This window comes from Centroberyx affinis, unplaced genomic scaffold, assembly GCF_046629955.1.
Source record: "Centroberyx affinis isolate AG114_WGS23_722 - 3 ecotype Tasmania unplaced genomic scaffold, CSIRO-AGI_Caff_v1 ptg000932l_1, whole genome shotgun sequence".
Taxonomy (NCBI): Eukaryota; Metazoa; Chordata; class Actinopteri; order Beryciformes; family Berycidae; genus Centroberyx; species Centroberyx affinis.
Window position 1 is genome coordinate 18,031 of NW_027279509.1, and position 25,952 is coordinate 43,982.

General features: G+C 40.5%; 2 protein-coding genes across 2 annotated transcripts; both read left to right on the forward strand.

Moving 5' to 3' along the window:
- Positions 1 to 1,185: 1,185 nt before the first annotated feature.
- On the forward strand, positions 1,186 to 10,036 carry LOC139645935 (zinc finger protein 845-like). Its single transcript, XM_071521810.1, has 2 exons — positions 1,186 to 1,535; positions 4,674 to 10,036. The coding sequence occupies exons 1-2, from the start codon at positions 1,421 to 1,423 to the stop codon at positions 9,131 to 9,133; spliced, it is 4,575 nt and encodes a 1,524-aa protein (XP_071377911.1). The 5' UTR covers positions 1,186 to 1,420; the 3' UTR covers positions 9,134 to 10,036.
- A 5,609-nt stretch (positions 10,037 to 15,645) lies between these two features.
- LOC139645941 (uncharacterized) lies at positions 15,646 to 25,857 on the forward strand. The gene is made up of 11 exons (XM_071521821.1): positions 15,646 to 16,171; positions 16,681 to 17,199; positions 17,454 to 17,708; positions 18,498 to 18,715; positions 19,445 to 20,053; positions 22,422 to 22,566; positions 22,657 to 22,749; positions 22,861 to 23,047; positions 23,765 to 23,978; positions 24,159 to 24,315; positions 24,421 to 25,857. The coding sequence occupies exons 1-11, from the start codon at positions 15,646 to 15,648 to the stop codon at positions 25,467 to 25,469; spliced, it is 3,972 nt and encodes a 1,323-aa protein (XP_071377922.1). The 3' UTR covers positions 25,470 to 25,857.
- The last annotated feature ends 95 nt before the right edge of the window (positions 25,858 to 25,952 follow it).

Consider the following 25,952-nt stretch of genomic DNA (forward strand, 5'->3'; position numbering starts at 1 on the left):
CTTGCAAAGATATGAATCCTGTTTTGTGAAATCTTCATATTTTGAAGGTCTGACACATTTTCTTACATTTTGTTTGCGAAGAGAGTGAATAGAGTAAAATAAGAATGACCTGAGAAGAATTTCAGCAAGTGTGTAAAAGATTGGGCTGGCTTTGGATTTGAGTCTGGAAAACAAACATAAATTCAGCATTCGCTCCATGATATCTTGCTGTGTTTCTGCTTCCTGGAATATCCTGTAGTTAGAGGCGGAAGTGCACAAATTCTGTTAAAAAAAAAAAGTCTCATTACTTTGGTAGAGTAAGATAAGTAAGATAAAAGTCCCCCAATCATAATTCTACTTAAATAAAAGCACTGAAATATGTAGTAAGCTATTAACATTACTGTTATTGTAAGTAAAAACATGCTCAATACAATGCTTTTTAATGTCACTGCAAGGAAATATTTCACTGTATGGGCAAATAGAAAACAAAAAAACTGATCTTGGCATTTAAACTGTCAATTGAAAGTAAAATTATTGTTTTGAAACTGTCTGAGACTTAACAACACAATTATTATTATTATTATTATTTTCATTTTCTGGGTTTTATTTTCATAACTTAAACTCATGCATAGTCTGCCCTCGATATCTATGAATGGTATGCTGTAGGCTAGGCTCCTAAAAAAAAAGTGAATTGGGGTTTTGTATTAAGGCAAGTGAGAAATTGGAAAAAGATTTAGTCAACCAAGTCAATAGAGGTTTGTATCAAGGGTTAGGGTCATGTAAATGGCTTAACACACTGAATCAGTTTCCCAAATATTGTCACTTCAAGGACGCCCAAATAAATAGGCTATAATTTAGGCTATATGACCTCATTTGATAAGATTTTGTCTGAGGGAGCCCCATCTGAGAATATTTTTGTTGTGTGGTATGATTTGTACACAACTGTTTATACTGTTGCTGGGGACGGGCTATGATCAAAATCCTAACTTCAAATTAATAACATAATGAAAATAAACATTGTTCATTTTGCGGGGACCCCGTGGACTGGGATCCTACTTTGAGAATCACTGCACCTATGACACTTCCGTCGGAGGACGCATGCACGGCGCAGGCGTGTGTAGCAAACTAGCTAGCTAGCCTAGCAGTGCGCGTTGTTGTTTATTTTAAGGAGGCAGGTCGTGCGTCGCTCGCAGTGGGCAAGAGCAATACAAGATGCTACACTGTGTTGTGTTAGCTAATTGGATTATTACACATGATATTTTCACCCCCTTTCACCCCGACCAAGCGCAAACTGCTGATAAGAACAAGGACAACTTTAAAACAGTACCGTGTATCTAAAATTGTGGCCTAACCTGGTTAGCTAGGTAACGTTAGTTAGCTAACTAGCACTTGCTAAGCTTAGCACGATCACTTCCAGTCAAAGCAACACTGCCACGCCAAGATGGACGAAGCAACAGTCGCAACGATCAAAGAGGATGGAGATGAAAACGAACCCGGCAAGTCAGACAAAAAATCCAAAAACAATGGCGGTACAACGGTCGATAACAGCATTGACAGTAAGTATCCTGCGTTGGTTAGCATTGCATTAACGATAACGTCGTTAGCATCATCGTCACACTGGTGGCTACCACCAGTGTGTGCACGCATAGTCACCTACAGTAACTTTAGCGCAGGCTGTTACTGTTGGACATGTTGCAAAATATCCCCCCCCCCTTTGTGCAACCAGGCACTAATGCATTATGTTACCAACACGCTACCGTTTTAAAATGTATAGAATATAGGCTGCTCAAGCAAGTTCGCATTTAAGTTAAGTATGATTTAAGTTAACGTTAATCATTTAAGTATGACCAGAAATGAAAATAAGTAACATTGCTACTGTGTGTTCAAAATCAAATGCAAACATAATACATAATACATATTCAGTGACTATGTACTGCTTACTGTGCCCATTCAGTGCTGATTAAGTATGCTCTATGGTCACATTTAAGTATATTCAAAGAGTACATCTCATGACCAGGCCAAGTTGTGAAACCATACAGATGAATTATCCTATCTCCTATCTCATAAGTTAATATTAGGCAAGGCAAGGCTAACTTTATTTATATAGCACATTTCATACGCCAGGCAAATCCAATGTGCTTCATATAAAACAGAAACAATACATACAAATCCTCCTAAGCCAACTTGCTCAGGGCCACACACCACAACTATTTAAAATGGCATTTAAAAAAAGAAATAAAGAAAGAGATAAAATAGGTAAAACATAAATAAATGAAATAAGATAAATGAATAATAATAAAGATAATAACACCTGTTAACAGGTTAATATTAGGGTCTAGTTATCTAGCCAGCCAAGTGGCTAGCTGACTCCCACCATGTTAGTTGACTTAATCAGTAGTGCTGTTGTGGGTTTGTCATCAGGACTTAACTCTTGGAACACTGTTGCAAATTAAACTCTTTTTTTTTTCTCTCCTGTCACAGAATGTGAGAATTAAATGTTATGAACTTATGAACTACAGTATATAATCATTTCATGGCTCAAATTCATACTTTTATTAAAAAAAAAAAGACCTCATTACACGATCAGCTGAAAAATACACAACTTAAATCCAACAAACTAATATACATAGATTAGCACTCTTAGAAATGATTAATTAAATTCTATCCAGTTCTCCCTGTGACAAGAGAGCTTGCAAAATAAAAGTAAATTATTACAAATTGGCTATTAAACAACAAAATATTTATTCTAAATACGTTATTAGCATTTTAATAATATCTGATGACATACGAGCCATTTAGTGAAATAGATATTGTCTACTTGCATTTGAAGTTGTTTGACACTGTCTAGCAGCAGTGCATTATGGGCATTATGGGGTAGCCTATCTTTAATAACATTGGCAACTCACTCAGAAATACCCGTATCCAGGCACTTCTCACGTACACAAAATCAACCTACTATGCAATGTAAAGGCACTACATACTCATTTTACGTCAAGCTTTGTATGTTAAATGGACAGTACACCGTTTCAAACACACCCCAGGATAGTCAATGTTATGCTATGCAATGCTTGACTAAAGATCATGAGGATATAAGTATAGCAACTTACATTTGTTATACCAAAGTGAAATATTGCGTGATAATGAGAGGTAGCACTGCTTTGCACAGGAATGTGTCTCATATTTTGTATCTATAACAATGAATAGTAAGATAAACATAAGTGTGTTCTGTGTAAGAACTGAATACGTGAGTGTCTTACTGTAGGCAAGTCAGCATTACCTCTGTGGCCTCAGATGAATTTTTGGTAACATGCATCATAAGTCCATATGAATGTAACGGTGGTGGTGCATCTGTTTTTGGGATTATTAGCAATGGCAAAAATGGCACGCTGACACATTAGTCAGAAAAATTCAATTTTTCTAGAGGCTTTCTTGTCCTTGTCCTAATTTTGGGCAGCCTCTACACTACAGTCTAAAGTTCCAATCTTTCAAGAAAGAAGTACAAATCATCATTAAGCCCCTATGACAATGAAAATAGCTCAAATTAGCATGCAGCGGTTTGTACTTCATTTTTCAACCATCAGTATCATTACTCTTTCAGTGCACAGAAACTAATTTGTTCAGCGCAGGTGCTTTAAGAACCCTCTCATTCAGTACTTCAAAGACACATGGGAATCGTTTTGGTAATAGTAATCTGGCATGTTGCTTTATGAACATGGACATTTTTAATGTAATTTTATACTCTTAAATGAGGGTTGAGGTCTGTTCACTTTCAATTCAATCAGGCCAGAGTGTAGGGGTTAGGGGTTTGGATTTTGAAATAAATCCACACTTGTATTCAAACCCAACCCTGCTTGAATATTGTAAAAATCATGACATAAACATTAACATCTTTGACAGTCAAGTGGAAAGGATAAACACTGAGTGCCAATATAAATTTTCCAACTGTTGCCATTTTATCAAATATGTGAAGGGGTTATTAAATTCACAATTTACCTTTTTGTCATAGCTTGGATCAGAAAAGGCTAGAAATCTGGAATTTTGAGATGCACAAAGTTGTACTGGTTTATTGCCTATGACTTTCTTCATTTGCCACATACCTCTTAATACCAGCCTGTGCCTTGAAGTAAGCTTATGCCATTCGATTAGATTTTTTTTTTTTCCCCACATAACCTTGACACTGAGCAATAACAAGAGTGTACAGAGCATTTTGTTGCTGTATGCCTAATGGAAAATAAAACACATTCCACAAGTAGCCTGTAATATTTCAAATAACCTCAAAATTGAACTTATAGGTTAGGTTATTTGGTTCAAGTATGTGCTGGACCATCTGGAATAACACTGAATGTGTTTATTTTTTACGAGTACTGTTATATCCCTAGAAGCCTATTTTCTGATCATCTTCATAACAGTTTTGGACAGCCTTTCGCAAGTCTCTAAACTGCTTTTTTGTGCGATATATCTTCATCTTTATGACCAGTACAATGTAAACAGTAGCTGACTTGTATTCTCTCTTAATTAGACGGAGAGAGAGAAATAGCAGTACACCACAGTAACTGTGTGGCTTGTATGAAACATAATTTTAAGATGATATAAAATAAAGATTGATTTGCACCTGCACATTTGTGTTTTCATTTCTCCTTTTCTCTGGCAACAGGAGTGGCCCTGACCTCCCATTTTCCCCTTTCTATTTTTAGGGGATGGGCTTTTCTGGTGTGAGGATTGTGGAGAAACCTTCAGAGAGGAGGCAGCCTACTTGGAGCATCGCCATCAGCACACCCAAGACAACTCCAGAGTGTATTTAGACCCCCAGTTGGATGGCTTACATGATGAAGAAAAAGATGGTCAACGAACTCAGTTTTGTGCTTTATGTTCACTCTCATTTGTTGAATCAAGTGAATTCCACTCGCACATGGTAAAGAACCATGGTCAGGCTCCCCAAAAGCAGTCTGTTGCTCAAATGAATTCTGGTGTGACGAAGCAGCACATCTATGAATGTGCAGACTGTGGAAAATCTTATGGTGTGATTGGACACTTTCTCAACCATCAGCGCTCACACAGGCAAGCCTCTAAATCAGTTTTTCATGAGCTTGAGCACTTGAAAAAGAAGTCATTTCAGTGCGAGTCTTGTGGGCGGAGTTATTCTCGTGCATCAGCTCTTGATGCCCACCGTCGCTGTCATGAGGGAAAATTAATAAAGTCACGAAACAGGGGTTCAGGAGATGCAGTTCACACTGAGGAGCCAATAGTGGAAAGCGAGCACAGTGAAAACCAGACAGATGATGCTCCTGAAAAACTTTTTAAGTGTTCATGTGGAAAAGCCTTTACTGCCATGTTACGCCTGAAAACACACCAGCGATTTAGCCGTAACAGCCAATGCTCACCAGAACAGATGAAAGAAAAACCAAAGAAAAGCTTTTACTGCAATGAGTGTAAAAAGACTTTCAATGGCCATATTGCCCTCTTCAACCATCAGCGATGGCATGCCAATCATTCAGATGATGATGCAAAAAAGTTCCCATGTGAGGAGTGTGGAAAAGTATTTATGACTCTGACATTCTACTACAAGCATCAGCGTCTGGCACACAGTGAAGAGACCCCAGCAAAGTCATTCCTTCACCAAGTATGTCAGCTACAGAAGAAGGCTTTTGAATGTAAGGATTGTGGGCTGAAGTTTTCCAGGGCTTCTGCACTTCACTCCCATCAGCTTCATCACACTGATGTCTTCAGAGACACAGAGAAGGAGGCTCAGCCAACCTCTCCACTACCTCAACATAAGTCCTTGGAAGGCAAAAGGGAAGAGACCCAGCACTTGGCAGAAGAAGCTGATTCACAGGACATGCTTAATACCACCATGGCTAAAGAAGACTCCTATGTAAATGAGATTGATGAAGATGCTGAGAGTTATGAAACTGGGGATTTCAATGTAGAGGTTATCAGTGCAAGTGAATCTGATGAAGATGAGCCCCTCCAAGACCCAAATCCTGATCTTGAGCTGCTGTGTGAATCAGATCAGGAGGTAAAAGACGAGATTGAAACTGAGGTTTCCCCCAGTAGTCTTGTTTTGAAACCAGAAATGGATCTGAAAATTGTACAAATTGACTTTGAACACGTTGAAGACCAGGGCACACTGGAAACGATGGAAGTTGAAGATAAAATGACACTCGAAAGATTTGACTGTCCGGAGTGTTACCGCTGGTTTTCTAGTGCTTCATCATTGCGCGTTCATAGAATGTGGCATGGACTTCATAAGAAAAAACAGCAGACTCGAGGTCAGCCCACAACCATTTATACATGTGATATCTGTGGCCATGAAACCAGTAGCCATGCAACACACTACAATCACATACAAAAACACAAGGATCGAAAACCATACAAGAATGTAATGTACCAGGCTGCAGGATTAGAGAAGAAAAGTTTCAAGTGTGATGAGTGTGGTAAATGTTTCTCACGAATGTCTGCCTTGATCTCTCATCAGTTGCACCACCCTAAAAGAAAACCATACTCATGTCCAGATTGCATGATGTCTTACTCGCATGCAGGTAGCTTGCATAACCATAGGAAAAACTGCCCTGCTCAAAAGAAAGATAATGATATTTCAGACAGTAAAAAAGTGTTCAATCCGAAGAAAACCCTTCTAGGCCCAAAGATTTATCATTGCGAACAATGTGGAAAGGGTTTTTGGTCTTTAGGAGCTTACTCCCACCACAAGCAAAGTCAAACTCAGTGTGCAGACTTGAGGCAAAGGAAAGGTCTTGCAGCATCTTTGCACTCTGTTAATGGACATCCACGCTCCAGTGTTAAGGTTGCATGTCCAGTTTGTGGTAGGAAATTCCGTCACAGGGGCATAATGAAATTGCATATGCGGAAACATGAAAATGGAAATCACAAATGTGAACTCTGTAGCAGGTCTTTCCGTCTATTCTCCAGCCTCCTCAGACACCAGGTTGTGCATACTGTGCAATTACTCCCACCCCCCATTAAGTCTTTTCAGCATCAAGTTGAACAGGTGAAAAAGAACACATACAGCTGTCCTGACTGTGGAAAGCTGTTTTCACGGGCCAAAGCTCTTCAGTTTCACATGAAAAGCCATGGTTATGAGACTGGGTACTCACCGTCATCACCAAGGTCCTCTGTCGTGCTAGAGGAGCGGCAGTGCTCAACATGCCTTGCACATTTCAACACAAAGTCCTCCTTACGGGCTCATCAAAAACTTTGCATCAAAAGAGACAGTCAAGCACTTGATGGTGTTGCAGAACCCTCAGAAAATAATGATACTCTTAAATGGCCCAAGGGCAACATGGATGTCAACAGAAAAGGAGTCTGTGAAGGAGTGACAATGGATGCTGAAATTAAGAATGAAATGGACACTGGGGAGCTAAACATGAAAAACCACATGGATGTGTGCAACTTGGAAAACTCAAGTGCAACTGATTTGAAATACAAATGCAAAGAGTGTGAGAGAAGCTTTTCTGTGGTTGGTGCTTTGAATTTTCACAAAAGAATTCATCTCCAAGGTCACAAATCAAAGGCAAAAACAAAATTACCAGTGTCTGTAATACTGAAGAAACCTAAACAGGAAGTACCAAGCAAAGGATCATTTTACTGTTCAGAATGTGGGAGACGATTCATCTCCAACTCAGCCCTTGGTTCTCACAAAAGATGGCACACAGAGAAGAAATTTCCTGTCTCTTTAGTAAAAGATGATGATTTGAACTCTGTTACACACAAGACAGAAGCTGAAGGACATTTTCAGTGCAACAAATGTGGCAAGCAATTCTTCCATCTGTGCGTTCTCCAGCGCCACCAGTTGTATAATCCCCTGTGTCAAATCAAGACTGAACCAGAGCCTAATTCAAACAAAAGTGTGGAGAGCAGCGACAAATCACCGCAGCCAGAATTTTCATGTCCAGAATGCAACGAAACATTTGTGCGAGGTTCACTTTTAGCAGCCCATTATGAAAGTGAGCACAGCAGCGCTTTGGAGTCTGCTGACCGATCCCAGCTCACATCAACAGACCAGGCCCCAGAACAAGCTGATGTCAAACTCAGTGGCAGTGATCTCATCTCATCGAAGAAACTAAAATCAAAAGCTCACCAGTGTCCTCTGTGCTCTATGGCTTTCGCTAAAGTCAGAGGCTTGCGTGCCCACAAATGGCAGGCCCACTCAAAGAGCACAAAAGGCAAGAGTAAAGTTTCTTCAAGTGCAAGTAAAGATTCTGCTGCCTTGACCAGTGAGGTTAATAAGAAAGAAGATGTTTCTACGGTAAACGACAATGCTACAGTGATGAGCAAATACATTGCTGCAAAGAAAAATAGCACTACTGGCAATGGAAGGAAGAAAAGCAGATTAGACCTCCCACCTTTGAAATCTGTCCCCTGCCTTGACTGTGGGAAGCAGTGCAGCTCTGCCAGTGCACTCCTCAATCACAGAAAGGTTTGCCTAGAGCATAAACAGGAGCCTAAGCAGGAGATGCAACCTCCTGAAGCCGTGGCTGATGTGCCCCCACCACTTGGCCGCCAGGCAGAGCATATAGCCAAATGCCTCTTCAAGTGTGATAAGTGTGGGAAAGCTTTCCAAACAGAGGAACAACTGGGAATCCATAAGACTCAGGCAAAGAGCCGGCCTTACTGTTGTGCCCTCTGCTGCCATGGCTATTGGACTGAGACTCAACTCCAGCAACACCTTGCCTGGCATGATGAGGTACGTTGTCGTCTCCCAATTGAGCTTCGTTATAGGCTCAGTGCTGCTATGACTTCAAGACTTCCAAAACCTAACATCCCCTCTGCCGACAAGAGGGGGAACTCCTCTCCATCTGATACGCTTAACCCATCCAGTCGGTCACAAAGTAGCCACAAGTGCCAACATTGTGGCAAAGCCTTTCTTTCACCAACTGCATTACAAAAGCATGAAGCTCAGCACAGTAACGATGACTCATATTGTTGCTCTATTTGCCCCAGGACCTTCAGTGAGATTCAGGAACTGATCGATCATCACCAGGAATGTATAGGTGATTACAAACGGCAGAGTGATGCCCCTGCTGCTGTCTCATCAGGAGATACCAATGGCCTTACTTGTCTTGAATGTGGAACATCTTTCTGTCAAGAAATTGAGTTGCACCAGCACTATATTGAACATGCCCGTGGAGCATATTAAACTAACTGAACAGAACTAAAATGAAGACACATTAGATTGTTGAAAAGGGTTCGTGGTTGCCATACTACTTCAGTGTTAAGCAAATTTCTTTGTTGGACCTTTGTTGCATTTAGGTTAATCAGACCAGAGAGAAATCAACTTGTTTTCAGTAGTTTTTCTATATTATTTGAGACTTAATATTTTAAAATAAAAGCAGTTCCTTAGGTCATTTCCTTATTCTCAGGCTCTCCTTTACACTGGAATAGTATATGTACAAATGTTGAAAGAAATAACACCTTTTATTAATTTCTTTACTTGATTGAAAACTGTTCTGCTAAAATGTTGCAAGTGTATAGTTTCAAGAAAATATTTAACTTTGCCCCTTTTTGAACAAGCTGTCAAGAATTTCAGTCGAACCTTGTTAATCCGAAAACCTCAGGGATTATTTTGACCAGTAAAATGTCAAGATGACTGAATTGGGCATTTCATATTCAAACATATCAAAAAAGAAACATTTATGCATGTATGTGTCTATGCGCATGTAATCCAAAATGCCCCAAACAATGAAATGTGTTGTTGAAACACTTAAATGCTTAATGAGGAAGAAGGAAGGAACAATTCTGCACAACTAATATATTGTCCTTTTGCTACAGTCAGTTCAAATACCTGAGGTTTGGATGAACAGGGTTCTATCGTATATGTAAGTAGAGAAAAGATGCAGAGCAGATGTCTCAAATCAATAACATGCACTTCACTTTTTTATAAACTCTGAATTGGTCAAATAATTGACTAATGTTGAACCTTACAGTCAGTTATTGCCATAAAACTTACATTTTCATTATCAAATTACCATTATGTTGTGCATTAACTGATTTACAAGCTTTCATGTAAGTTCCTTTTCAATGTTACTTTTCTATGTTGTGAAGAAGCTATCCTTACTAAAATATATTTAGGTAGCACTTAAGTTCATGTAGGTTGTTAGTCAGTTGTACCATTGATTTTGTGAAAAATAATAATTAGTATGTAAAAGCACTGTTCCAATCCGATTTTAATTTATGAACATGACCAATCTCTATACCCTTTGACTACAAGTTTAACTTGGTGTTTCTGCAATGAAGAAAACGTTCTCTACAATTAAATTGAACCATTTTTGTGTGAATTGTGTTGTGTGAGTAATTTGTGAAGCCATCTCAGTGGATGTGTATGTTTTTGGAATCATTATTTAGTCTAGTTTGTAGTAGTTATTTCTATTTCCTGGTTGTCACTCATCTTCCGACTAATGAATTAGTCTGTAGTCATGTTAAATAATTTACTGATAACGTTGTAGGCTACGTACTGCACTTATTGTGAGGGCATGTTGATTACAGCTATTGAACATGAAATGCAACTGACATGAAATACAACCATTGACCAGAAAGGCATACGCAATAATTTATAACCAAAACTATCAATCTCTATTGGCTGTGTCTTCAACGCATTTTTTTAAGATCCTTTTCTTGATCTTTCCTTGATCACCGCACAACATCAATGAATGTTTTAACCAGCTTTTTAGGCAGCACATACTATGGATGACAGTTATTCTATTTAGCTTTTCAGCCATACATCTAAAATGATAAAAGCTATAGCTATAGTTTATAAGTGTAGAGAGGTTTATTCTTGTGTTGGTGTACTGATCCCATCTATGAACGAAGAGAACAGCTGCAACTCAGTCTTGTAAGTTTGTGTGTTGTGTTTCCTGCTGCTCTTAATTATTGTTTCCAGTAGTGATCAGGTTTTTTCTACCTGGTACCAAAATGCAAAATGTCCATGAGGCTGTTTACAACATTATATAGAGAAGACAATAATGATTTGTTCCACAGTACTGATAAAATGACAATATGGGTGTTAATCATTTAGTTTATATACTCACTAACAAAATACATAATTTAAAATGCTAAATTATTTTCCAGTACTGAATGAATGACACTGCAGGGGAAACATACATGCATATAGATAATTGGCCTGTGGAGTTCAAATGCAGTAGACTAATTGGCACAAGATTTGCTTTACAGTGTTTGTAAAATTTCTGATTTAATGTTGTTTTTTGGTTCCTTTTTTGTTCTTTTGTAGCAAAGCAGTGCAGCATGACATGCCAGGATTGTGGACTGGAGTTTACATGCTGGAAGGTTTTCAAGACCCACCTGTGCAGGCATGAGAAGGAAGAGACCAGACGATTGAGTAAAAAAAAGAAAGGTTGAGACTGAACAGAACAGCAGTCCAGAAGACTTGGTCTTTGAAAGTGTAAAAGATGGAGAAAACAGTGATGTAGATGATGTTGACATTTAGCGCAATTCATTGCAAATAAACCCCTCAGACTCAGTCCAAGGTTTTGGAGTTGCCATGGCCTCAGTGGAGGAGAAACCAAGCTTCAGCGCCTCTCGGAAGGTTTATGTTTGCTCGAACTGTGGGAAGGTTTACTCTTATCCAGAGTCCGTCAGAAACCACCAAAAGATGCATGAAAACCAGGTTAGCAAAAACAGAAGCCATGAGAGTTGCAAAGGAGCTGCATTGGCATTTGAGGGATGAGTATTTAAGGCTCACATAAAGACAAAGTATTTGGTATTTTCTAATGCTGGTGCCTTCTTTGCCCTTGATGCCTCTCTGTCATTGAAACTAAATGTACTGGGCATGTTTCTCATTTCTCAATTTCTTTCCCAGTTAAAGGTTAAAGTTAAACTGTTAAAGATTCATGGTTGGGGTGAAAAACAAAAAAACGAGAGAGAGGGTTAACAATTAGGCTACTGTATTTGCAACTGTGGCAAGAATTCCTCTTGGTGAATTTGAGAAATGTTCCACATAACCAACAATCAAATTTTGACGTCAAGTACTGTTATGCTAAATTTCCTGAGACTGTCCTCGGTCAGATTATATTGATATGGATTTTTCAGGTGGTAATATACAAATAATCCTTGTAAGACACATTGAAGATCTACAACAAAGTAAGCCTCAACAATTCTTGTGTGATGTTGTAAAACAAATAGGTTACTGAATGTATAGCCTCCTGTTAGTTTTTTTATCCAACCATACTTAAACTAAGATGAAAAACATGGTCATGAACTCAAATACAAATTAGATTTTTGGAATAAAAAACTTGTCAACTTGTAAAACTAACTAGGCTAAAATAAACTATGCCTGAAATGTTTGTAGTCTTTGTCTTTGTTTATGTGCAGGGTAAAAATGAATGAATTTTAGGCCACACATTTTTGGTTATTTTAACTACGCCATGAGATGCCACTATCCTGTAGAACGACTTGTTTGGCCCTCATACACCATTTGTTCTTGGAGGAAGTGCCAGTGTTCACTGTTTGCACAACCCATGTTGAATATACATGCCAGTCCTGAATTCAGATTACTGTTGAGTCTGCGAGTGTGTTTAATCTGTGCAGCAAGAATCCAAGTTGGTCCCAAGTTGAGGTTAGTTGAGGATGTATTGAAATATTTATGTTATTAATTTTTATGAATTTATGATTTGTTGTTTATTACACGATACATCTTGAAAACGTACAAAATACCTGTTCTGAACTTCTGTCATTATACCTTTAAAAAATAACTTTACTAAAACTAGAACTGAAACTTGATAACTAAAAACTAACTAAACTAAAACAAAAAAAGACAAAATGAACAAAAAACTAAAACTATAAACACTGAAAACTAAAACTAAACTGAAATGTAAATGTAAACTATAGAAAAATAAAAACTAATGAGAAATCTCAAACTATAATAACCCTGCCTACCCCTTCACAATCTTGTCTAGAATAAAGCTTTATCTTTAATTCTATGTGACTTATTAGACAGACTTATTTTTTTCTCTCTGTAATAAACTGCAACAATAAAAGTTTGCATACAGCTCTATGGTTACTTTTGTTCATACTGGTCAGTAGGCTGGTTTAATTGACTGGAATCAGTAGTGAGCTGGTAAGCTGTGCAGTGCAGTGGATGCTCACATAGTAAATCTATAGTCAGTTCACAGGAGGTTTTTCTGTAATGATGGCATGTCACAGTGGGGGAATCTCTCTCAAGCAGCTGAACTGTGGAGGATCCTACAATATGTTGCAACAGTACCACCAACTGGCCAATACACTTTCTGTTTCTCAGGCCTCAGGACAGACCAAGGACCATTCACTTTCAGTTCAGTCTATTCAGGGAGTGGATTTTTCTCAAAATTTTAATATGATAGATTAAAAGTATTTATCAATGGGAATGTTATTTTATCCAGTCCAGTCTGTAAGACATTGACTGCTCCACTATCAGTAATTGAATTGCTGTTGTAATTGATATCCTTTTCTGAAAGGTGGTGAAACCCTGTGATTATCTGGTGTTGATCTGCTGTTGATGCATGCACATCAACTGTGTGTTCCAGATACTCAGGCTTAGTGGATTAGTTTATTCTCTCTTTTTTTTCAGCTTTGCATGAGGACATCACACCTGGCTGGTAAAGAAGAGTCAGTGGATGATGGGATGAAGAAATCTCACATGCTGACTTAACCAACAGTTCAAATAACACCTCTGAGTCTACATCTTGCAGATATAGCCTAATGAATAACACATTCCTGTTCCTTTGTCAGTAAAATTGATGTCATGTCTAAACGCATCAAAGTCGTAGGTTAGAGTAAAATCAGTATTTGAAAAATGTAAAAACTCCAAAAGGGTAGTAATCTGTGTCAAAGGATTTTCTTGTGACTGATATGACATGGTATACTGAGGCAAGCAAAACAGGGTGTCATCTTCATGCCAATTGTTGTGCCAGAAATCTAAAGATAAGGAACATAATTGAAAAAGAAAAAAAAATGACAAGTAAAGTTGAAGATTTAAGTGTAGTTCTACTGACACACTTCCAGTTCTACACATGACAACATCTTGGTCAGCTCTTTGAGGAACAACAGGTATCTTTAATGCAAGACATACATTGGGCACAAAATCTTTAATATCATGGTATTTAATAATGAAAAATTATAATTCTGGTGGTAAAATACATAAAATGGGATAATTTAACTATAAAGGAGTGATTTGTTATCTGTTGTGTCTGTTTTGATTGCATTGTATGAGCAGTTCTCCCCTGTCCATTTTGTGACACATAAATAATAACTAATATAGTTGGCCAATAGAGTAGACTTTCCATAATATGTTTTTATCCTGTTTTCATAAATCAGATGCATACACTGTGTCTCTTAGAAAGAAACATTTTTGTAAGGTTTGAATCTCACACTCGATGAACATCTGTACATTTCTGTAGCTTATTTTTGTGCATACATTCTCTAGAATATTATGTAGGCTGCATTTGGTGCACATTTGTACAGGGCCTTGCTTGCACATTTATTTTTTATATTGTCACATTCTGTTTACCCCCATCTGTGTGTTAATGTTAATAGTTAATAGTAGTAGTAGTAGTAGTAGTAAATAGTAGCCTACATTTGAACAGTTGCTTTTGCACACCCTGCACATATGCCCTTGAATTAAGTCTTGAGTTAGGCTATGTCTGTGTAAATCGGGTAACTGCATACATCCTTGTATCTGAAAATGTCTTTGTTGCAAGCCTAGCATGCTGCTTATCCTCTTTAATTTATTGTAGCCTATTATATTTATTTAGCGCTATTATACTGCGCTATCATCCTACTCCCTGTTTTTGATTAGATTCTGTTGCTGCAAGAATGCAACTTCCCCACGGGGATCATTAAAGTTTAATGTTATCTCATCTCATGAATGAAAAATGTTGACCGACCCAGAAAAACTACAACTTCCGTGACTGCCGCACTCCTCGTTAGACAGTGACGTCATGATGTCTGCTGCTGGACTATGTCGGCTTTGTGCGAAACGACGCGGAGATGTTTGGGCGGACGAGTCATCCTAGGTAACCTTATCTACATCTCACTGTATTCATACGACTATGTGTGTGCGTGTGTAAACCGATGGACACAGTAAATGAGTGAATACTTTGATATTTCTGCTCTGTAGCAGGTCGGAATTGCAAGCATTTGCAGACTGATTATGCCTCAAAATTAGTTATGTAGGCTAACCAGGCTAACATTATATGTGATGGTTATTGTGGACAGATTGTTTTGAAATTTGTCAGCATGTTAAATTCTGTCCCAGTCCGACATTCAGACAAATTAGCCAGAGTTGAATCGAGGTTTTGCTACTGCGGCCAATGGCTGTCCTCCCTACCCATCGGTCTATTGTAATACAAATGTTTTGAGCCCATTCATTCTCTGGTCTCCCAGCTGTCGTTATGTGTGGATCACAAAGATCCTATTTAATGCTTTTAAGAAAACAACGTCGTTCCTAGAAAATGGGTAGAATATGGAATGATATAAAGGAAATGGTTGATGGTAGGCTAATTTATGGTTTTTTTTAAATTGTTGATTTACCTATGTAATTTACAAATATTTCTGTGTTCTGTCTTTGTGTGTGTGTGATACATGTTGTATTTTACAGGTTCCTGATCTCATATAGACCTATATTCAAGTCCATTTGAGGAACCCGAGAAGTAGGGAACCATGCAGAGTCTGACCCAGACGATGAAGAGTGGTTCAAAACCAGCAGAGATTGAGGCTGGGAGAAAACAAGTGACTACAGAAATCTCGGAGCAACCATCAGAGATCAAGACCGGGGCACAACCAATAGAGAGTGAAACAGAAGCACAAGTAGTGGAGAATAACTCAGCTGTTTTTCTCGAGAATGAAACGGTAATCACAGCAGACGAGAATGAAACTGTGGTGCAGCCGCTGGGAGGTGAGACGGCACAAACACCAGGAAGTGTGTCGGTCACACAAGCAGCGGGGAACGATCCTGCTGTTCAGCCAATGAGTGACCTCTCACATAATACTGGAGGGATGCCAATGGACACAACCTCAAAGCCTAGTGCCCCTACAGCACTGGTACCTGATACACCGCAGAATCTGGATTGTGGTGTACAAGAGGTGGATAAAGTACCTGATGGCAGAAAATGCATCCCTTCCAAGAAGGACAGGCTGGACCCTCTGAAGATGGACATGTCCAAGCCAGTGGTTATGCCTCTCACATGTGAGTATTTTAGCTTCTCTGCTGGTAGTTCTACATTTGCTCTTATTCTTTATTGAACCATGCAAGCTAGGGTTGAGCGATTTATCTTTTGCAGCAGTAGCCTAGGGGAAGTTATGGGAGAGGTCACCCACCACCCCTTATTAAAGAGCCTTGTACTGTTGACCACTGACCCACTCTACCGCAGCAGTGCACTTTAGTAATGGGTAAAGAGCAATATTAGCACATCAGTCACCAATTTCTTGCCCATACAAACTTTTCTTACCAGTATGTGTATTAGGAAGGGGGACTTTCTGAGTCTCAAGCTGGCTTTAACCCCCAGGCTACTGCTGCCCCAGTTGGATGGAACTATAATTACTTTATGCAAGCCCACAACCACATCCTTTTCTTCTTATGCTTCGAGCTTTATACTTTCTATGTATACTTCCTCCTTCTTTATACTCCTCTGTAGGGTCTCTTTTAATTATTAACATGTTATATGCACACTTTCTTGCTGCCCTATTGTCCTCTAGCATCTCAGCTGTCCCTGCAGTGCATCGAGTGCCACATAATCTTCAGCGATCACAAGAGCAAGGAGCGTCATCTGAAGTTGAGCCACCCAGCAGAATATGAGCAATGTATACTGAGGAATGCCCTTTTTGCTTGCTATGTTTGTGACCGCCACTTCACAAACTCCATCGAGCTCATGGCCCACCAGAAAGCCCATATAGAGAAGAAACCCTTCAAGTGTCCAATCTGTGGTCAGGCCTTCAACAAGTCGTCAGAGCTCACGCTTCATAAAAAAATTCATTTTGGCCGGGATGGTTATGCCTGTTCGGACTGTGGCAAACCATGCAAAACACTAACCTTGCTTAAGTACCACCGCCGCACACACACTGGAGAGAGGCCGTATGTGTGCAAGGAGTGTGGAAAGAGGTTCAGCATGTCCAAGACTCTACAGAAACACATAGCGTCACACTTACCAGAGGGAACTGAAGGAGATGGGGGAGACACTTCTGCCACTGCTAAAGCACCGCTGAAGAAAAACAATGGTAAGACAAATTGGTCAGATGTATTTGTATAATAATAATGTCACAGATGTGTGTTTTTATATGGTACATGTTAAAATGGTGAGGTAGTTTTAGTTATTTATTTGTTAAGGTTTTCCTTAATACAATGATGTAATTTCACAAACCAAACTATGATATCTTCCATGTCACAGGAAATATGTTGATAATACTATGTGGCACTTTTTATGTTATAGCGCAATGTGTTAAAACTTTCCTCCTTTTTTTTCTTTTGCTAGATGCTTCTACAATAAAATATCCCTGTTCTGTATGCAAGGCCACCTTCAAGACTACCAAGACACGGCTACATCACATGAAAAACAAGCACAATATGTTGCCTGCAGCAACCACTAATGCCCTCCCAGCTGCGCAGCTAGTGAAACAAGGTACACCCATTATAACCCCAATATCTATCTGCCAACCAACACTACTGCAAGTGGAGCCAATTGGACCTCTTCAACAAGTTGACGCCAACATTGACACAGAGCAGATTCGCAGACTTATTGAGTCTTTGGGAAATGTGCAGAAAGTGAATCAGGTTGTCATATTGGGGCAGGTGCCACCTCATGCCCCACCAATGGAACTGCAACAGATATCAGAACTGGGAGAAGCAGTTCATCTGAATTTCACCCCGCAGCAGCTGGGTTTCATAGAGCTAAAACAGACTGAGTCTAAGACAGTGGAACTGGAACATTCAAATATCCCTTGTGATTCAATGGAGCACACAATTATATTGGAACCTATTACACCAGATGGACAGTTGGAAAACCCTTCTTTTTCAGAACTAGGTTCCCATATAGCAACACCTGAAACTATAGGGATACCACTTGTTGAACCTGAGCAAACAGTAAGACATGAGAGAGAGATGATACATCAGATTCTTCAACAAGCTGAGACTGGTACAGTTCAATCTGATCCAATGGATCAAATGGTTTGTCAGAATGAGGAAGTTGACCTCAAACAAAACCTTGAGCAAACAATCATATTAGAACTCACCTCTGCCTTGATGCCAACTGTGGAGTTAGAACAATCCCAATCTGTACCGCAAAGTGAAATGCCATCCTCTGTACTAGTGCCAACCACTGAACTGGAGAAGACGTCTCATGAGACTGTTATAGGTCAGCAGGAGACCAGCCTATCTGTTCCACCACTTATGCCTACAGTTGAGTTGGAACTGACACCTTTACAGACAGACCAACAGGACCTTCCTGCTTGCCCTTTTGTCCCAGCAGATGCATTTACACAAAACCACAATCCAGATGAATCCCAAACTGATCCCAAAGGAGAAGCTGAGTCACAGATGCAAACAGTGAGGCTGGATGAGGTCAATTCTGTGATAGATGGAGCCACAGTAGAAGAGATGCATGAGAAGCCTGAACAAGAACCATCTGAGAAATTGCTGGTGGACAGCAGAGAGAGTCAGGAGCAGTTGGAGAAGGTGTCCAGAGAGGAGGACACGTCTACTAAAGAAGAGGTCCTGTCACAGTTAGAGACCAAGCAGGTGCAACCAATCTCACACCCACCCATAAATGTAATGTCAGCTCAAGAACTGGTGAAAGTACGGAAAAGAAAGTCAACCCGGGCATTTATTTTTCAAGAAAATATGCAAGAACTGGCATGGACCACAAAAAAGGATGATTTACAAATTGATGAAAAACCTGCCAAACGCCAAAGAACAAAAAAGTCTCGCCTTGTTGTTAAATTTGGTCCACAAAACAAAGACAAGAAAACCAAAAAGCAGAAGAAGCCGTCACAGCCACGTCAGTCGACCAAGGAAGAACCACTTAAGGGTAAAGCATCAACCACAACTCTCTCAGAGAAAAAAGTGCCATCACAAAAGAAGGGAAGAAAGGGAAAAAAAGACAAGAAAGAAGAGCATTCAGTATTCACAGCAGAAATAAAATCAACTTCCTCAACCCATGATCCACAAGTGCAACATATTAAAGAGGATACAAGAAAAAATAAAATGAAAAAGCAAAAAGACGTGGTCAGTGAGGGTGTGGAGGATATAAGTGAGCAAGAGGTTGTAGCCTCACCAGTATTTAAGAGGAAAAAACAACAGAAAATCATGCAAAAAAGTCAGCCCAAGAGAACAAAGGCTGCAAAGTTGACAAGTAAGGAGAGAAAGAAAAAACTGACAAAGGAGCAAAAAATGAATACAGAAACAAGCACAGCATCTGAAAACATGCCTGGCCCACAAATAACACAAGACTCTCTACTTCTACTGAAGGGTCATAAACAGCCCCAGTTAAAAGTTTATAAACTAGATCCTTCAAAGGCATCGGGCCAGAAGCAGGAGCCTCCACCTCACGAGTTCCAGACAACCTCTCAACGGAGTAAAGACATCACACGCAATCAGCGAAAGGATACAACAACTGAGTCTGCAAATAAACTCACAGCTGGAGGTAAGAAAAAGGGAGGGAGACCCAAAAAGAACCAGAAAGCTCTTTCATTGTTGTCCTCTCTACAACTATCCCCTCCACCATCTGACACACTGCCCACCAAGCCAAAGACCACCCGAAAACGCAAAGCCTCCTCGAAGGTGGAGACGGAGGGAGTGATAACCTCGTCTCATTCCAGGCGTGCTTTAGAGTGTAAGGACTGCGGAGAGAGATTTAGTGAAGTCTCCTCCCTTCAGGAACACAAGGCGACAGTGCACATCGTGGAGAGTCCCGGTCTCACTTACACCAATGGAAACATCTTTGAGGGGGTCTCCAGGCTGGATCTATGCCAGCCTCCAAAACTGCATAATGAGGTCATTGGGGTGATGAATGCTGCTACAGACTGGGACACTGAGGCTGAGATGGGAGAGATGGCATTAGAAGACAGAGAGCGGAGTGTCTCTTTCCCAGCTTTGAATCCCTCTCCCTCTTTACCTGTTACTGCGCCAGATGCCGAAGCAAGTGGATATGAAGATAAGAGTGGAAATACAGCTGTACCAGACATTGCATCGTTGATGGGTATCACAAAAGAGATTCCAGAGAGTCAATGTCTTATCCCTCCAGAAGTTCTGTCACCGTGTCCCTCAAAGGCTGATCAAATGAAAATTCTTGAGTCAAAAAGGGAGGCCCCTCCATGTTTATCATCTAATACCCCTTTAAATAGCTCTACCCAGACAAAGGGTTCTGAGGCAGGATGGGCTTTGGTATCAGATGAGGGCAAGACAACATGTCAGACCAGCAGACAAGATATCCCCAAGAATCCCTTGCTTCCCAGCTCAGAATCGGAAGTCCAGGGTGCCACAGATGAAGACATTAAGGAGGGATTACTTGTTGATGTAGATTTAGTCACTGTTGGGGAGCAGAATGAGAGAAATGATCCAAACTTGGCTCAAGAGTGTGGTTCCCAGATTGAACCTTTTAGACCCCGTAATCCTGAAAGTGGCAGCACTGACACACTCCTGGTACCTCCTGGTCAGATGGATAATGAAACGACAACTGAAACAAGCCTAACGTCGCAGACTGTTTCATGCTCCACACATCAGCCAGAGATCAAAGAAGAGGAGGAGGAAATTTTAGTGCAGAGAAAAGAAGAGGGAGCGAGAGGAGCGGTAAGGGGTAGGAGACGAGGGACTGGACGTCTAAGAAGGGGCGTGATGTCAAGGAGAAATTCAGTTGGTGGTAATGTCAGACGAACAGAACCAGAGAAAGAACTGGATGAATGTCAGGTAGTCTACGAAAAACATCCACGCACATCTGATTCTGAAATCAATGAAAGTGAGACCAGCACACCTCAGCATACTCAGTCAACATCCCAGAGTTCACAGCCAGAGATGAGCCCCACATTTGAGCCCAATAAAGGCACCGCTTCTACCACATCTGTGCCTTCTGTGCCCTCTTCATTAGAGGAATCTCCTGGAGAGCAGGTTGTCTTTGAGCTGGAGTCCGTTACCACCAGTGTTGTGGAGGTAATGAAGTCAGAGGAAAGGCTGGGACTGGACGGAGGAGAGGAACAGGACAGCGAGGCTGGCCAATCTCCAGGCGTCATACTTGAGAGGTTCCTCACTTCTAGACAGAGAGAGACTGCTGACAAGGAGCAATCGCTGATGGCAATAAGCAACAATCAAAGACAGGTGAGGATTTTAAGTCAGCTAATCAATGAAACAACGAATGGTGTATATTAATACTACGCTTAAGTTTAACTTTCTTGATCCATTTAGGAAATTCATCTTGTCCATGGGGCACAAACAAACACACATTAACAAGAAGCAAATGACAGCAGGACTAAGAATACATTTTACAGGTCTAAAGTAGTTAGAGTCTAAAATAAATAAATGATTCGCACAGCTTATGAGATTGTAAAACAAAAATCAGTACTGACTATTGAATACATTAATGGCAGCAGGAGCAAAGGACTGCTTGAACCTGGTTGTTTAAATTTAGCGCTGCAGTATTCTGGCTCTCTGACTCATTTTAAATTTCTAGTGTAAGGGATGAGTGTAGTCATTCAGAATAGAGTGGACCTTATTTAAAATAGGGTCAGTGTAGAGCCGAGCTACTGGCACCTGTTCATTTCCAATGATCCTACTTGCTGTCTTTATTATGTGCTGCAGTTGCATGATCTTAACTGAACAATGTAATTATTTTAAATGCTACTGTTTTCGTTTCAGGGTTTGGACAGCAATGCTGAGAATGAAGTGGTGTTCAGGGAAGTCCAGAGAGGCCAGGAGATCAAGGTTGAAGAGAATATCTCAGATCCACCACTGGTTGCACACACCTGTCACAGTAGACAGAGAGTCGGCCTGCCGCCACAGAACCAGCATGATATAAGGACAGTTCTAGTGAAGCAGGAGAGCTGCCTCATTCTGAATGATGCTCAGGCCACACAGGGCAGTAGACACATCCGATGGAATGTGGAGCAAATCAACATTGAAAACGCCTCTGGTCCACGTAAGTATTGGGGTCAATTGTAGGTCACTTTTAGAATTTGTGTAACTTATTTCTTTGTTCATGTTATGTCTTTCGAATAGTTAATCATAGGATTTTCTAGCAGGCAGGTGATCATCAAATGATCCAATGTACTGATAGATTTGGACTAGAATCTGTGCACTATGGTGACTAGCTAAGTGGGAAGAAAAATAGTATATGAGCCTTCTTAGGGCTTTGTTGTTTCAGAGACAGATGAACCATTTTTAGGGCTTTTTGTTTTCAGTGATAGAGAGCGATGAAACGACCTCTAGCATGGCCCCTGACTTAAACTCCAACCAGTGCATCTTCTACCCAGTGAAGGAGGAGGAAAGGGAGGTTCTACTGGGAGGCTCTCAGAGTGACGATGGTGTTTTAACTGTGGGCGTGTCCAGTGATGCCAGGATTGGCCAGCAGACAGAACATCGGCCAGCCAGTATTAATCTGCGTACGTTATTGTTTTATCCAGTTACCAGCATACCAGACATTACAGGAAGACTTCTATTTCAATGTTGTCTGCTTTGATTGTTTACAACAGATGAAGGGAGCCATGCCACAGAAGACTACCAGGAAACCAGAGTGAGAGGGACACTGTCAGGAGCAGGGGTTAATGACTTTGCAAATACAGAAGGTTTGTTTAATGTAATACAAACTTATAATGACCAATATGTACAGCCGCTTTGTCGAGGTCTGTCAGCTGTTTATTATAAATGTTAAACACAGATGATAACTTTTCTTCCAGCTGTGGCAGACATTGAGTGGCAGGATAGACCACAGCTTCGGGATTTCCTTCTCCAGAGTTCTGATGAGGAGGACTCGGATGTTTTTGAATTGCCTGATCCTCATCTTGACTCGGAGGCAGAAGCCATGGCCTGTTACTACAAGAACCAAAACAGCAGCCCACCACAGCCAGATGAAACGTCACACAAGTACCGTACAAACCTCATTTATTCAGACTTCAGTCTTTCAAACTGAACAGCTATTGAAACATAAAGTATGAAATGGGCAATCTAGTGATGCAAAAATGGCATTCTATTAATTGTTCCCTTTATACTCGGGATGCAGTGATAAATTGATCACTGATCATAATTTGTAGAATACTCATTCTAAACAGGTAATCTGTGATTGGCCGAGCACTGTTTCAACTGCCTGATCTCAAAAGAATGGAATGTTACCATTCACCCTATTACCACTACTGGTGGTAATAGCACCTATGTTTGCATAAAAACAATGATTTATTTACACATGGTTAGGCCAGCAATGTCATGCAGCCATAAGAACAATCTGTTAAACACAGTGTTATATTGAAATTTACTGTTTACGCTTGCTGTGCACTTTTACATAATGTGCTGTTGCCAGTAGAAAGTCTGGGTAAAACCAAAACGCATCCAATCAGCCGATCACACAGTTACAAAATTGGTAATCCCCAAGTTAAATGAAAGTATATTATTGTGAAGTTTGTGACCCATCAACTTTTATCAGACTCTTAATATTTTCCTTTCAATATGTGCAGGAAAGCCCTTAAAATTTTGTACTACTGTACCTGCCAAAGTCATTGCCCACATGCCAGATCATTACTATTCCTTGCTCTGCTGTTATGTGATTCTCGCTTGTTTGCTCATATTTTATTTCTTATTCTCCCCTAGCTTGCCAACCCCAGAGAACCAGCTCCATTCCCATTCACTAAGAGAAGGAAGCAGGGGCAGAGAGCCCATTGATTACTTCTCCAAGTATTTTGGTTGGGATACCTGGGTAGAAATTGCCCAATGCACAAATAAACTGTCCAACATGCCCAACCCTGTCACAGCCAAAGAGATTGCACAGTTTGTTGGGATCCACATTGCAATGGGAACTTTGAAGGTTAGTGTTCCTGTGTGACCCATACCTTGATTGTCAAGTTTGCTTGCTCCATTGGTTAGACTGTAAGACTAGAAAAATGAAGCAAGTATTTTATTTGATGATGGAATAACTAACAAATACCAGCCTCTATTTCATTTCTTGTATGTTATAATTTATTTGGTCTCTTCTATCACTTTTCAGTTTCCCAGCCTGAAGCTCTACTGGCAGGACTTTACTAAGGTACCCCTGATTGCTGAAGCCATGCCACTTTCCCAGTTTCTCCAGCTGTCTCGCAAGCTGAAGCTAGCTTCTCCTGCAAAGGATCCAATAAATAATGTTGGGGAAGAAAGAAATGATTGTGACATTCAAAATGTACAGCAAGCTACAACTAATGCTAGTGCAACGAGCAGTTGTAATAGTAGAAACGGTCAAATTTCTCTGCTTAGTGATGGGCAGAGCCAAGGGGACAAACCAAATGAGCTGAACTGTTCGAACACACAGACTGATCCCCTTTGGAGGGTTCAGCCATTACTGTGCCGTTTCCAAGCAGGATGCCTGTTGCTGAGACGAGAGGGTGATTATGGAGTTGATCAGTATCCTCTTCCTTTGACGACTGGGAAGATAAGCACTAACAAGCCTTCTCTCCACTGCACTACATTAATTGGATTTGACGGTCTGGTCCTACATTTGGATCTTAAATTGGATCTCTCAGACAAAGAAGATGCCGTAGAAAAAATGGCCCCCAGAGGTAGTATGGTGTTTCTTTGCAAGCAGGAACTCTCTACCCCTGCAATGCTAGAACGTCTATTAGTTGCAGGCGTTCATGGTGCTGGCAGGGTGGGAGGAGCGATGGGACAGATAGGAGATGAGTTTATCAGCTCAGATGGGAGGCTGATGTTGCGCAGGTCACATCATGGTTTCATACTTTCTACGGTTGGAAATGGCCAGAGAAACATGGCCTCTCTCACTGACAACTTCGAGAAAGCCCAGATGTCAGCTCGCCTCAACAGAGACTTACAAAATCTTTACCGTATCCCACTCACTGCCTCAGCCCCAACTTGCTGGCCTCAAGCTGTGCTGTGGTACCTTACAGATCTGGCTTTGGTCAACTCATGGCTTCTGTACAGACAGGATCATGGGCCAGTGTCTGAACCTGTGACCCTCATGGCCTTCAGGCTGGAGGTGTCTAAGGCTTTGATCCTGTCCAGTGGCTCGGACACCCAGGACTCGGTTCCCCCTCAACCCCCCACACAGAAGGCTCATGCAGCAAGTGAAACCCCCAATCCCAACCTGTTAGAGGAAAGTCCTCTCCCGGATGCAGCCACACGGTACGACGGTTCTGGCCACTGGCCAGAGCAGCTTGGGGAGGGAGAAGGGGGCAGGTGTCGTTTTGGGGGTTGTGAGAGAACATCTCGAGTGCTATGCCTTAAATGTTGTGTCTTTCTTTGTATCTCGCGCAACCACAACTGCTTCTTGAATTTTCATAATCAAGGGAATTTGGGAAACGAGTAGTGTCCACTCCAGAGTTAATGGTTTACTTATTTATTTATTCCTTGCTTTCTGATTTAGAATGTAACTGTGATTTCAGATAAAACCACATGTAAACCCAGCTATTCAAGACAACTGTATTATCCCCTCTGTCTCATAATTTTTCCATGATGCCTTTCAGTGGCAGCCTCATTCTTTTCCAGGATTATTGTGCCGCAGGTTAAAAACTAAATGCTTTGTGATGTGGCTTGTAATGGTCTTCCTAATGTTTTTTGTCAAGTGTGAAATGAATTTGCCTTCAGAAGGACATGTGAAAAAAATCATAGCCATACAATTTGTGCTGGAAAAGAGGTGGAAATTGATTTTGAAATTGTCATTTCCATGTTTTTTTTTTTAATTTATTTTAACCTGAATCAATTTACATTCCATATGACAAGCTTGTGTTTGGCTCATGGAATTTTAGCATTCTTATTTATTTGACCTTCAGTTAGAAAAAAATAAATGAAG